This window comes from Chinchilla lanigera, unplaced genomic scaffold (assembly GCF_000276665.1).
Source record: "Chinchilla lanigera isolate Chin_1 unplaced genomic scaffold, ChiLan1.0 scaffold00019, whole genome shotgun sequence".
Taxonomy (NCBI): Eukaryota; Metazoa; Chordata; class Mammalia; order Rodentia; family Chinchillidae; genus Chinchilla; species Chinchilla lanigera.
In genome coordinates, this window is record NW_004955420.1 from 15,709,006 (window position 1) to 15,724,266 (window position 15,261).

The 15,261-nt window shown below is 43.0% G+C and overlaps 1 protein-coding gene across 4 annotated transcripts in view; it reads left to right on the top strand.

Annotated features, from left to right (window-relative positions):
* Positions 1-14,372, top strand: part of Mb21d2 (Mab-21 domain containing 2) — a 114,276-nt gene extending 99,904 nt beyond the window's left edge. For all 4 annotated transcript variants that reach the window (XM_005383212.2, XM_013513610.1, XM_005383213.2 and 1 more), the window contains exon 2: positions 11,022-14,372. In XM_005383212.2, coding sequence (XP_005383269.1) covers positions 11,022-12,286 — 1,265 coding nt within the window. In that variant the 3' untranslated portion in view covers positions 12,287-14,372. The remainder of the gene's footprint in view (positions 1-11,021) is intronic.
* Positions 14,373-15,261: the final 889 nt, after the last annotated feature.

Here is a 15,261-nt window from a genome sequence, read left to right on the forward strand (position 1 = left end):
TTGAAGAAGCATCGCGCCTTAATCTTGCAACATCAAGGACCATTTCCGGTCGTCTCAGGATGTCCTTTAGCCGCCTGAACCTTTATTGTTTCTCTTTTAGAATCTCGGTTTCGGCCAATGTGAGGTGCAGCTCGGCACCTTGCAATGAGGTCTTCAGCTTGCACCGGCAGTCACCTGCCCAGGGATCCTGTCTTTCTTCCCTGGGTCTATTTACACGAAGCCCTGAGGCTCCTGAATTATCTGGATTTTTTCGAGGAGACCGGAAGGCAAAGTTAAGAATCGCTAGGCGGTGTCTAGAGGCAGACAGGTCCAGAGAGGTGGTTTTAATGCATCTTATCCGGTCTTAGCGTTTTGATGTTTCTATATTCTTTAGAACTTTCATTCTATTTGATGACTTTGGAGCCCGGGTAGAGACGCTAAGCAAATGAATGGAGTGTGGGTGCCCTCTGCCGGCAGTTTATGGAATTACATAAGAAGAAGGAAATTCTTTTCCTTGTGAATCAGACACACAGAAGCACAACTATAATCTTTTTTTTTAAAGATCATATATTGGATTTTGTTCTCAGATCGTGCTGTAATTATACGGTACATTTTCTCTTTCCCCTTGCAAAAGTCGGTTGCAAATGTATGCTTTGGAGAATGTCCTAGAACTAAATTTTTCTTGGTGAATAAGATGAAGTGCCTGTGTGTGTTTGTGGTACTGTCTGTGGTTAGCTCACTAACAGGATCCTGGCTCTCCCCCGCACCTCTTCGGAGTGTGTGATGTGAGATTCTTTTGTACTTGCAGATGCAGAGGCTCTGGAATGTCTCATCATGTCTCACAATGACAGTATCAGATTGACACTTCATTCCAAATGCATCACCTGAAAATTTCACCTTTCATAAAGAAGAGTTTCTCCTAGGTTCTGTCTGTGTATTTACTCAACTTACATTTGTTGAACTTCTGTTGTGTTAGGAAAGACACAGGTTTCAGACAGAGGGACACCAACAGATAAATAATTGAATTTATCTGACACCAGAATTGGTGCAAGTAATACACTAAAGAAGGTATATGGGAGGCTGAGGCAGGAGGATTGTTGTGAGTTCAAGACCAGCCTGGGCTACAATGTGAGCTCAAAGCCAATCTGAACTGCATAGCAAGACCCTGCCTCAAAAAAAAAAAAAAAGAAAACATGGAGCTGATCGTGGTGGTGCAGGCCTATAATCCCAATATTCGGGAGCCTGAGGCAGGAGGGTCATGAATTTGAGGCCAGCATGGGCTCCATAGTGAGTTCAAAGCCAGCCTATGTAGTGAGAAACTCTGTTTAAAAAGGAAAAAGAGAATGTGGACTAAAAGTCGCTGGATGAATGTCATTTGGAATTCTGTGTATTTTAAAGGGACAGAGATGGATTAGTTCTAAACAGAGGCTGCCAGAGAAAGGTTGTTTTGGTCCTCGAGTTTAGCTTGACACGTGAACAAGGCAGGTCCTTTTGAACCCAGCTCTGCTCTGAAGGGCGGTTCCAAAAGTGAGCTGAGAAGCGAGGCAGCCGGCTTTTCCATCTCACCCCACAAACCTTGTTCCCCACTGTTCACTTCAAAATTTAAGGAAGAAAGGCCCCTGTCGGAGGCATGTGCGAGTTTTCACCCATCGGAAATTCTCCAGGACCAGCAAGGTTGTTGTGTGTCCTTTGGGCAATGAGAACTAGAATACCAACAGCAACGAGAGACAGGCAAGCTGGCTCAGCTGAGTGGGCTGGGGGGCTCTTAGGGAGATGTTCTCCGGTCTCACTTCTCAAGACATAGAGTAGGTCGGTAGCTGATTAGTGGAAGGAACACGTAGCTCGTGATCATCAGCCTGTACGTCTGCGCTCACGGTCAGCTATACACTGGGGGTGATGGAATTGATCAGGGACCAATCGTCCATCTATCCCCACTGTGCGGCAGTATTTAGAAAGGTTTGGGAGATGACGCTCAAGGGAAGGAGTGAGGGAACAGAGCTAGGAGAAACGCCTCGAGGTTCATCTTGGGGGACCCCCTGCGCAGTTGTAAGGAAATCATGGTAGAACTGCCCAGACTCTGGGCAGCTGGAACATCTGTCTGGCAGTGCTTCGTCCTGTCCCCTAGGGCCTGCAGGTTGTCCCCGTCTATGCCATTCTGCATTAACCGCCCCCCTGCACTTCTTGGGAGTGTGTGGGGCAGAGTCTGTGATGGCGCGAAGAGGGAAGTTGGCAGCACGCAGGAAACTGCCCAGCGTGGCTGCCGGTGAACCAGGCGGGCAGGGAACGCAGGGCTGGGCGTCAGCAGTGTTCTGACATTTGCACAAACCTGTGCGCACAGGCACGCACACACCGCATTGTCAGTCTTCGTGCATATTCAGACAGAGATAATGAGGAAAGGCATATTAGGACAGTGATAAACACCAACTGAAGTCTGTAATAGTGAGGAAATGTTAGATGTGAAAGTAGGGCTCACGGTGCTAAAAATCTTTAGCAGTTAGAGAAATGTCTTGTGTTTTGTCTGTGGATGAAAGTTAGTGCTATCTGGGTTCTACTTAAAGATATAGGGAAAAATCGGGGGTGGGGGGTAAATGGTACTGGAACGGCAAATAGAATTATTGAAATTGGGTAATGGCTACATGGTGGATGACTATTTCTACTGTTGTAGATGTCTGACCATCTCACAATTGAATTCATTTTAAGCTAAGGCCTTTGACTAGCCAGTGGCAGTTTTGAAATTTTTTTAAAGGAGCCTCCTTTCTGTAAAGTGGGATTGGTTTTGAGGTGATGTAGCCAGTGAGTGTGGAAATGACAGGGTTCCTTTTTAACAAACAGTGACACATTTGTCTGAGTCATCAGGAACACGGACTCTCTGTCTTGAGTTCTGGGACACTAGCTGCTTCTTGACATCACTGGTTTTCAAGAGAAGTTGTAGAATTCTTCACATTTCTTCCTCCGTGTCTTACTGTCCCTGAGCTGAGATTTACACAGAAAAAGATATGACTATGTCAGGGCCCTTGTGTCCACAAAGGAAAAGACTTTCTTGCTTCAGAGCTTGGTGTGTTTTGTAGCTCGTATTCTCCTCTTGGCCACCCTCTGCCTCTTCCTCAGCCTAGAAGTGGAAATGTACTGATAAGACCTTAAAATTAATGTTCTGCTGTTGTGATAACATAAACAAATTAGACTATGCACCTGAGTATGTGAGAACAGTTTCAGAATTTGTCTTTGGGGTCTAAAGGAATGCCAGGGATGCATTTGTGATCTAAACACCTGTAGAATGTCATTTGAGAATTGTCCAAGAGCTAAACGTGCAATACACACTACCCCCCCACAACACCTTCTCACACCATGTGACATAGCACTAGATACTTAAAATAATTATTTATAATCCTTTCTCTAACCCATGACCCATTTTTTCTCATATTCCTTATTTCCCCTGATATAGCTGAAATCATTTTTCATTTTCTTTAGAAATAATTTTGCTCCAAAAATATGTCCCATTTTGGAAAGAGAAATAAGTTTGGATTCATTGTTTTCTGTAGTATTTTGTATTGTAATTTTAAAGACAAGAGGATACTGTATAGTTTTGCAACAGCAAGCAGAAACACTGAGATGACACCCAGGATTTGGAGGCAGATTTATTTATGTCAATGGGCACTGATTGGGATCATTATCAGAATATCAGGCCCTGATCTCTTTTGGTCTAAGGCTTATAGGGGGTAAGCAAGCAGGAAGTACAGAGGCAGAATGGCTTGTCAATTGGGGATTGGTTTATACACTGTGCATCATAGTGACCAGCTATGCATCACAGTGACCAGGTATTTCTAAGAGACAGGAGCAACCGGATCTGGAACAGGAACTATTACCTGAGCAACTAACAAACTGAAGTATATTGGCAGGGGATGGGGTGCGGGTGTTTGCTACAGTTTAGTCTCCTAGGGGAGCCCATTTAATGCTGGAAAATAGCAAGGATACTGAAGAGTAGGAATCAACTTGTATTTGGATTTCAGCTCAGCTGTTTTGGCCAGAACTTCCTATATGATTATGTATCTTGATTTCCTCATCTGTGAAATAGGGGTAATATTGTCTGTTGAAAGTTTCAAGAGGATTACATGAGCTCATGTGGGTATCCCCTTTCTACACCGAAAAGCCTGGTAGTGCCAATAAATGGGTGTGCTCTTGTCAGGGATTTCTTGACATAAGGCTTGTGCACTTCTAGAACACATTACACAAACTCAACCCTTCTCTCGCTGTTGTATATGAAGTATGATCCAAATAGGTGGTAAATGCTTAAATTTTTTAAAAGGTATGATAAAGACACATTGCTGTCAGTCCCCTTCAAAATACTCTCTCTTGCTTCAAGCCTACTCCCATTATGCCCACCACTTTCTGAAGCAGCTCTGGCAATACTGCTTTGTGAGTGTCCTTAGAGGGTATAATAAAAACTACGGCACATACTACTGCCCACTGCCATCCAATGGAAAAGCAGACTCATAAAAATGTGTGTCCTCATCTACCGTATTCACTGGATCTAGCACCGTGTGGCTTCTTGCTCTTCCCCAAAGTCAAAATGACCAGGAAGAGTCAATAATTTGAATCCACTCGGGATATTGAGGCAGCCATGACAGCACAGATGAAGACATTCAGGAAAGAAGACCGTCAGAACTGCCTCTGAAAGTAGCAAGGACCGTTGGATGTGTGTGTTGGAAGCCAGGAGGAGGATTTTTTAGGGGGATTCATTGCAGTATGACTTTTACTGTGATAGTTTTTAAAAATTTAAACTTTCACTGTAATTTCTTTTATTACACCTTGTTGTGGTTTGTGGCTCAAAGCCCCTCCCCGCAAAGCCTTATGTACTTTTAGGTGGGGGTTTTTCAGAGGTGGGTGAATCTAGGGTGTATGATTGATTCGTGGTGAAACGCTAGGATTAAGAATGCTGGGAGTAAGGGTGGGTGTTTGCTGGATCAGCCTACTGAGTGAGTTGGCACCCCCCTAATCCTGGTAGACTGGATACAGTGTAAGGGACAGAAAGAGGCTTGTCTCTCCCTTCCCTTACGCTTTTGCTGTCTTCTGCCACCATAAACTGTTTCTCCTCAGCGATGCCCCTCTGCCAAGCCAAGCTGCCTTGGAGCCAATGGATTATGGACTGAACCTCGACAACCGTGAGCTACATAAACCTTTCCCCCTTTAACTCTGGGTGTCTGGGTATTTTGTCTCAGCAAGGAGAGAAAAGTAACTAAGGCACACCTCATACAGCATTGCTAGCACTGCGGTATCTTTATTAAAATTGGCAAAGTTAAGGGCTGGGGATTTAGCTCAGCGGCAAAGTGCCTGCCTGGCAAGCGCAAAGTCATGAGTTCAATTCCTGATACTGGAAGAAAAACAAAAAAAAATTGGCAAAGTTGATGGAGAATGCTGCCGATGAGATATGACACTATATAGGACAGAAAAGGAGAAATATCCAGCGTTTCAACTTAGCGCCTCTGAGCTATCTTGTCATCACTGCTGGCTCAGAGCACATCACCTGTTTGTAGTTTAATTTTCATGCCTCCTGAGAACATACCGCGTTCACAGGCGGCGCTGTTAGGATCCTGCGCATGATGGGCAGGTTTCCCTCATAACTGAAAGGAGACTGAATGTTTAGACTGAATGTTTATCTCTGTACTTTCTACCTGCTGAAGTAATACAGGTGAAGTTTCTTTGTTAGGACAACTCAGCAAATGTTTGAAGGGATCCTGGGACCTACTTGAATTTTCTGTTCTCCAGGCCGAGCCATTTTCACTCTTTGTCCCCTTCCTCCTGTGTTTTGGTTAGGGCCTCTATTCATTTCCCTTACTGTTATTATCTTAGCTCATAATTGATGTGCATTAGTAGGTGATTATTTGATTAGTGTGGAAGCTGCGTGTGCTGCTGATCAGGTACCTCTAGCTTCTGCCCCCTCTGCATGGAGGAGAGTGGTTCCTTCTTCCCTGTGGTTGGGTGGGACACGCGCTATCTTTGGCCAGTGACTTGTGAATGATATCCATGGACGCCATTGCCAGCTGAACATTTAGCTGCTGGGAATTGATCCTCGGCACTTTCTTGAACACCATCTCCATTTTTGTTGCAATTTCTTGGACTTAACTTACTTCATTCTTCTTCTAAAATACAGACCCTGCCTTCCCCAATAAATGCCACTTTCCAGTTTCAGAATAACTCAGTCCTTCTCATATGTATCCACACATGAGGAAGGAATGGAAGCTCAGCTGGGTCACAGAGAGCGGTGATTCTGTGCAACTCCTTCACAAGTTTCCTGGTCCTGCTGAAGATCAGGAGATTACTGTGACCAGGATGGGTCCATCACTGTATCCTTATGTGGCCATTTAACTCCATACTGACATTACTGTTACTTTTTATTTGCTACTAATAAAAAATAAAAACTGAAACCAAATGAACCTTCTAAAGTGAACACTCCTCTTAAACCATCCACCTGTAGCTTTTGTGCTCTGCTGGCTGTAGGAAGCTTCTAGGGGGTGCTAATAAGATTTTCTCTTGAGTCTTGGTGATAAGTTCTGAGTAGCAGAAACTATGTCTTTAAACTATGAACTAAAAAGAAAGACACGGCAGGATTTGTCAGTGGGAGAGGTATATTGATAATGCATGCATGAGCATGTGTGTGCCCAAACCACTTACCCCTGACCGCCAGCTAAGCCCCCCTCCATGCACTAAGTATGCATTTTCCTATTTTATGCCCAGAGCCATCCAGCCACTTTGTGGTCGTTGTTCCCCAATTCCATTTGTGGAACCAGAGGCCTAGAGTGTTTACTCATGTTGGTCCTGGGTGAGTTGGACTTGAATCCAGGTCTAATTCATCCTGTTCATTCTTTTCAGAGTAGTTTAGTAGACTTTCACAGAGCTCACCAGTATTTAGCACTGCAGTTTTAAGTTTTGAGAAGGGTTAGAAAGATTTTTCTTCTACTTAGCTTTTGGATTATTAGTGAATGGTTTCATGCGCCTATCCCGAGAACATTTCATAGTATATCAAATAGGAAATTCTGGGAACCCGGGGTATTGGTATCATTCATGTGGTATCAAGCTGACCGAAGCAGACAGAGCATTTACCAAGCAGTTGTCATCGAGTCCCACAGTCTGTTCTGGGCATTTAGTGGTAAGACCTTTGCCACAAGGACTTTGTCGATGCTGTCCACAGCAGTGTCTTTACTCCCTGGGCTTCAGGTGATTGTAAGTGCTTTGTGCCATGATCTCACTTAAGAGAGGAGATACGCCATGAACACGGCCCTCGACTACCACAGGCGTTCCAAGTTCTTTGAGGAGGCTTCTTCTGAAGCAGCACTGTTACTGTATATATTCTGCTCAGTAGGACTTGAACTACTGTTATCGTGCATGAGCTAATCCATTTTCTAAGGGGTTAAATGAAGTGACATTCAGTCGACTCCGAAGTTATGCAAAATAAAACAGCCCCTTGGACTTATGAAATGTACTGCACCGCTATAATTGTGAATGGTAGTGGTCACTCAGGAGACTGGCAAAGCTGGGAAGCCCCGTGGGGTGCCCTCTGTGTTTCTGGCATCTCGCAGCCCATCTATCTGGGGGATATCGATGGCATTTTCAAGGGAGATCAGACCCATCCATCTAATGATACATGTGTGTGGTCACACAGAATCTGCTGCTTGTCCAGGCTCACACCAGAGCTTTGACCTTCAGTGGAAGCACAGATGGACACATGGCCCCAGCCGTTCTGCATTCATGCCAAGTCAGCTTGTTGTTCAGAGGGAGAAGAGTGTCGTGTGCCATTTGGACCTTTGCAGCAAATGTGGGAATAGGCAGTTCCGCTTATCTATTACAGAGGCCGTGTGACCTTAAGACAGCTGATTTTCTTCTCTGCCCCTAATATTTTCATCTACACAGTGAGAGACTTCAGGTAGATTATTTGTGGGCATAAATGAGAAAAATGCTAAAACCTTCCCCAAATTGACGTTGTTAAAAATTAATAACTTTCTTAGAAAAAGTTAGCCATGCATACAACTAAGGATATTTCTCAAAATGTCAAGTAGGCTTGACAAAAGTATTTCTCCCTTTGAAGTGTAAATCATATTTTTATAAATAGCGTATTACTTATGTTATTTATCATCAACCAGGGATACTGTTGCCCTAGGGGATACATCGGAATCGTGAGGACTTTGTAAACATCTTTCCAACCTGTACCTATCCTGCCATTAAGAATCGCTGCTCTGGCCAGGCTTGGTGGCTCACACCTGTAATCCCAGCACTCGGGAAACGGGCAGGAGGATCACTGTAGGTTTGAGGCCAGCCTGGGCTACAAAGTGAGTTCAAGGCCAGCCTGAACTGCATAGCGAGACCCTGCCTCAAAAAGGCAAAAAAAAAAAAAAAAAAAAAATACTGCTTTAATAAGGCACTATTTGTCATTGGTGTGTGTTACACAAATGGAGGCTAGAAAAGATAACTTTTTTATAAGAAATAATGAACATTACTGAGGTATTTAAGAAATCTTTTCTATATGCATAAATATATGTAGAGATAAAATTTACCTAATTTTATAACTGACATTAGAAGCCATTAAAGTTTCACTTCTTTTCTAGTTCTTTGTCCCTTTGACACAAGTGTTTGTGTTTGGTTTCTCTTTTTTGAAGGAACCTATACCAGGGTACTAGTTTCCCTTATTCACCTAGTATTTATTAAAACGGGACCCTGACCAGGACAGAAGATAAAGCGTAACAATGAAGTCTTGGGTTCTGATGTCAGTGTTGTGGCATTAGGTGTTGCGTGATGGAGATTAATAATTTGAATTCAGTGGATTATGATAAAATTTTATAAAACCAAAGCATAAGGGAGTCAGGGACAGAGTTCTAGTTTTCCACTTGATGTTCCAAAAGTTATCAGCAAAGAACCAAGGGGATGACAAGGAACACATTCCTCGAAGACCCCACTGTATTAATGCCTGTCAAATAGAAACTATGAAATAAATCAAAACCAGGGAGTGAGGGATTATAGGCAGGCAGTTTTGCTTTAGAGAGCTTTTAAAGACCAAATATAGTGCTTCCTTAAAAAGAAGAGATGTATCTAAGGGAAGGAGCTGCTTCGCCATGCCTCCTTTGCTTCACTGTTTTCAGGCTTGGGCTGTGTGTGTGTGTGTGTGTGTGTGTGTGTGTGTGTGTGTGTGTGTGTCTGTGCTCATGTTTTGTTTGTTCACACTGCTGGCTTTAGATAATGTAACCAAGGGTCAGAACCACTTGGACTTACCCTCTCATATTACCCCTCCCAACCTTGAATCAGGTCACAGATGGGATTCATTTCAACTTAGCTCCACAGCCGAAGTGTAGGGTCAAAATCCGCTCCCCGTGTTTTCTCTCCCGGCCCTTGGCTGTGAGACACATGGCGGCCATGTGCCATGAGAGCTGATAGCAGCTCCTTTTCACTTAGACTTAGCCCAGGAAAATTTTCAAGGAGGATATCTGGGCTTCTATAATGTGGAAGAAATCTCCAGTTTAGATTATTAAATCACTTATAGAGCTTCATTCGCCTGGTCTTGCCCAGGAAGGCCAAATGGAAAAGTGGATGTCACAATGGATTAGCCTTTGGAATAATGTTGCTGAAGGGGCATGTTTCTAATGTCTGGGAGCTTGGTAAATGAGCCCCTGCAACATTCGCTCTGCTGCTGAAGTTTTTTCTGTGCTTTAAAGGGAATAGGAAACATCTAAAATTACCCTAACTCTTGAAGAGTAGATTTTAGACAAATACTTTATGTTTGCTCTTTGGAAAGAAAAGTTAATATTTTAATGAGATACATAGGAAGGAGTTGGGAAGAAAGGATATTTTTTCATTGGCATCAGTGTTCTAGAGTAGATAACAAGTGAAAATAGGTTAAGATAAAATTTTATAAACCAAAGCATCAGCTTCTGTAATCCAGCAGAGGGCAGAAGAGAGTTCCAGCTAGGAATTATCCTAAGAAAACTGTGACAATCCAAGACAAAATTCAGTGACACTTTTGTAGACACACCACCTACAGGATGTTAATATCCAAGCTCCTCTGGTTATATAGATGGGTCCCAGCTGGTGTGTTTATGGCTAGTTCGTTTCTGTCTAGGATGAAAGCACAAAAACAATTTTGAGGTATTTAGATCTTAGAGGAGACAGCAGTATAGCACCCAGATGACAATAATAGCACATTAATTACTTGAGGTCTTTACTCCACATAACACAACATTTCACTATTTTCCATTTGTATTTATGGCTAGACAGGTGGAACTGTAAAACAATGAAGTGTAAATTATTTTATTGTCAAATATCTTTTGGTTTGGAAGTGACCGTATGTGTCCATGCAATGATGAAAATTACTTTCACAACCTTTTTGAAACTGAGAAATCAACCATATCCTTTTATACCAATAGCTGGAAGTTGTGCTGGTCATATTCCTTACCTTGCAAAGATGAGATTACTGTGAAAACATGGTCACCGCTCAGAAATGGATCTTTGTCCTGATGTTTTCAATAACTCTATAATTTCTGCACAAACCGTCTTCACTACAAATTAAGTGTGGAAAATTTAGTTTCCTTTCGACAATGGTTTTTAAAGGCCAGACTTAGCAAGCAGAAATACAGACAGTGGAGGTGGACAGCGCAGAGGCAGCGAGAAGCCAAGCAAAGGGTATGGAGAATAGATTTGGGAGAGGAGGAGGGAGTTGAAGCATATGAAATTTTCAGCCTGAGTGACCTAGTGAATGGTAACATTGTTAATCCAGGCAGTGACTGGGAGAAGAGGTGCCCTGGTTTATAATTGCAAATGCATTGCTTTTCACTCTGAAAGAAAAATCTGTTGTGGTTCTTCCATTTGGAAAAGGGTAGATTCCAGCTCGGGCAGAAAAAGAACAACGTATCACTAGCGTGTAGCAGGCCGCAGTTGGGTTTTATACCCAATCTGAACTTTGGTTCTTGGTAAGTCAGAGCGTTGTGTGTTAATGCAGAAGAAGACTCTTCCATCTGTGCTTCCTATCATAGTGCTTACTCTTTTTCTTTCTGCCCCCCCAGGAATGGTACAAAAACTGGACCAAAAACTTCCGGTGGCCAATGAGTACCTGTTGCTCTCCGGAGGAGTGCGGGAAGGTGTGGTGGACCTGGACTTAGACGAACTCAATGTCTATGCCCGGGGCACTGACTATGACATGGACTTTACCCTTCTGGTGCCAGCCCTGAAGCTGCATGACCGTAACCAGCCTGTGACCCTCGATATGCGCCACTCAGCCTTGTGCCACTCCTGGCTGAGCCTGCGGCTCTTTGACGAGGGGACAATCAGCAAGTGGAAAGACTGCTGCACCATTGTGGATCACATCAATGGTGCCACCAACTACTTCTTCTCCCCCACCAAAGTGGCCGACTGGTTCTACGACTCCATCAGCATTGTCCTATCAGAGATCCAGAAGAAGCCCCAGCGAGGGATGCCAAAGGTGGAGAAGGTAGAGAAAAATGGGACCATCATCTCCATCATTCTGGGGGTGGGGAGCAGCCGCATGCTGTACGATATCGTCCCTGTGGTGTCTTTCAAAGGCTGGCCTGCGGTGGCCCAGAGCTGGCTGATGGAGAACCACTTTTGGGATGGGAAGATCACCGAGGAGGAAGTCATCAGTGGGTTTTACCTGGTACCCGCTTGCTCCTACAAGGGTAAGAAGGACAATGAGTGGCGGCTGTCCTTTGCCAGGAGTGAAGTGCAGCTGAAGAAGTGCATCTCCAGCAGTCTCATGCAGGCCTACCAGGCCTGCAAGGCCATCATCATTAAACTCCTGTCGCGGCCCAAGGCGATTAGCCCCTATCACCTGCGGAGCATGATGCTCTGGGCCTGCGACAGACTTCCTGCCAACTACTTGGCTCAAGAAGACTATGCGGCCCACTTTTTGCTGGGCCTCATTGATGACCTTCAGCACTGTCTGGTCAACAAGATGTGCCCCAATTACTTCATCCCTCAGTGCAACATGCTGGAGCACCTGTCGGAGGAGACGGTCATGCTCCACGCCCGGAAGCTGTCCTCTGTGCGCTCAGACCCTGCAGAGCACTTGCGTACCGCCATCGAGCATGTCAAGGCGGCCAACCGACTGACCTTGGAGCTGCAGCGGCGAGGGAGCACCACCAGCATCCCCTCTCCACAGTCCGACGGAGGGGACCCCAACCAGCCTGATGACCGTTTGGCCAAAAAACTGCAGCAGCTGGTGACTGAGAACCCGGGGAAGTCCATCTCTGTCTTCATTAACCCTGATGATGTCACCAGGCCTCATTTCAGAATTGATGATAAATTTTTCTGAGTGTTTTGCTGACTTTTGTTTTCCCCACTCCTGGTTCTAAAACTCTCATCCCACGTGGCGTGGTTTGTGATTCTGTCTTTCTGTTTTTTACGTATCCAGCTTTGATTGGATGTGTTAAGGACAAATTTTAAACTTCCTGGTTCTGAGGGATCGCGCAGGTTCTGAAACAGGATATTACTATTTCATATTCTGCCTCTGATTTTTGTTGTGAACGTTTTCTAGTCCTCCTCATGTGGTTTTGTTTGTTATGTTTTCCCACTGTTTGTTTAAAGGAGAACTTGAGCCATAGATGGAAACGCCCATGAATCCTGTTGCTTCTTTCTGTTTCGTACTCTGTGCAAATTTGTTAATGGGTCTTAGGAAACAAATCTCTTCCTGATACTTAAGGATTCTATTATATATTTGTTTTATTTCTGTTTTTATTTTTCTAGTGACTTTTCATAACTATGGATATTTGAGAATCAGAAGTACCTGGGAACTACCTGGCATGTTGGTTGGATTTCTCTCTTTCTGACCTGTGGCCAGAACAGCTTCCCCTTTTTCTCCACCAAACCATGTAAACTTTGAAAGTAATGCTACAAATTGTGTTTTGGAGCAGCTTTATTGAATGAATGTAATTGTCCTCGGATCAGCAAACATCGGAGGGTTTGGAGGGTGTGTTTGATAGCTTCCTGAACAGAATTAAGGTTTCCAAATGTTAGTTTTAGAGTATGTAATTATTTGAAGCCTTATTTAAATCCTATTAAAGAACAATACCATTATAATTGTTATTTGCACTAATGAAATCTTTGCCATTGTCAGAGTCGTGATGTGTGTTTCGATATAAATTAACATCCACTCTTGAAATGCTCTCATGTTTCGGTTCGCTCATTTCTCTCAGTCAAGAGAACAATTTTTTGCATTTGTTTAGTTTTCCTTTCACTGTGGGTCCTGTTTTTGCCCTCTTTGATATTCCTGGTTTCTGTCTCACTGAGAGAAGTTTTTAAAGCTTTATACCTGTTCATTGACACTATGTAAAGCCGAGAAAGATATATACTTGATAAAGTAGGTGTCTTTGTATTTATTTCTTTTGGGGTTCTAGAGATAAGCTTTTTAACAAAGGCTCTTTACCTCTCCTGAGCTTTTGAGAAAACTGGCAAGAAAAAATTATTATCCCCAAATAGATGATACCATGGCTGCTCAATAGCAGGGTTTACTGCAGAGCAGGAACCAGGAAATATCTATGGGTGGCAGCATTGGATAAAGCTGTCCTGTCTTCATAATGAAATTACTTTTCAGATTTAGGTGCTGCAAGGCATTGGCTCCCTGTTTTGGTTTGGACTCGAGGTAGACTGGTAATTGAGGAGTCAAGGAGCCGGCCAATCTCCCAAAGGATGCCCACAATATCTAATGGATATTAGATAATGCTAATGGAAAAGTCAAGCAACATATTGGTTTTATTCTTGAATGTCCAGGCTCATAGTTTTTGGATGATGGCCATTTGGAATCAGGCATATGTGGTCTTGGGTTTTTGCATGGGAATTAATGTAATGCTTATAAAATGAAAATGAAATCATTCAACAGTCTTAAGTGAGACACAAAGATAATAATAAAAAAGAAACATACTGGCCTTGAAATTTTGCTGTTGTTGTTATTCATGTGCAATCCCAAAATTATTTTCTTAGTGGTAATAGTGATTTCCAGTAAATACAGCTGTGGTCTTTCAGAGCAAATGTTTTTGTAGTGAACATTCAGTATTCATTTTTCCTTTCCCCCAAGTTTCCTGCCAGTATCTACTCATTGTCCATGTAATTTATGGCCTTCTGAGAAAACAGCTTGATTACCAGCTCCAGGCAAGCCTCGTCATTGGAAGATCCAATCGACATGAACCATCATTTCCTTGAACATAAAGATCAGTGAAAGACGCATGATGTAAGCTGCTCTGGTCATCCACAGGCAGTGCGTTCATTCTGTGTTGGAATTACGGGAAGGAGTGCACTCTCCATGCATATAGAAGCAGCCTGTTGACTTTGATTGCTACTCACAACTATCACACAGTCATCACTAAAACCAATCATAGGATAAAGCTGATGTTGAATGGCACTGTTTAGGATGGGAAATAGGGCTGGGGATTTAGCTCAGCGGCAAAAGCGCCTGCCTGGCAAGCGCAAGGTCGTGTGTTCGGTTCCCGGTACCGGAGAAAAACCAAAAAAAAGAAAAAAAATAGAGATGGGAAATAAAAACTGTGGGCCGTCAGAGCTCCCAAGTTGGTGCACTCTGTACCCATTGGGCTTTGCAGTCACCCTTAATTATTTTTACCCGGTTTCAATTGGACTCAACTCGTCAAAACATTTAAACTAGTATGGAAGCTTATAAACCACTGCAGTAGCTATCTACTTTTTTTTCTAGGAATACATATAAAGGGTACTCATATACTTTATCTAAGAACCAGTATATACTATCTGATTTAATTAATTCCATAGAATACAATAACCTCTATATCTAAGAACTATACACCTGCTAAAGGCTGTTAAAATTTATTAGACTTTGACATTACATCATACCTTGTAGATTAAAGTAGTTATATATTTTTAATGTAGCAAACATTCAAACAGTGATTGCTCTAAAATAAACTGTCACAACTTGCTCTGAATTGGTGTCTCAAATACAATTAGCAACATTTGCCTTGTGGTAAATGCTATGTTTCTAGAGAAAATTTCATCACAGGCATGATTGGAAACTAGCACATTGATCCTTCTGGTGCATTCATCCCTTTTACCACCTCTAGATGTACTGAAGAACATAAACTTTTAAACTTCTCAAGTCTAGCATCTCCTGGACTCTTGTTATTTTGAAACCTTTTAAAGTTGTTTGTAATTCCCCGAAATTTCTACCAACTTAAAACATTATTAAGCCAAAGATTGAGAGTGAATACAAATACAGTGCGGTGTGATACCTTTCCTTTTGTGAAACCTAAACAAATCATTGAATTTCTA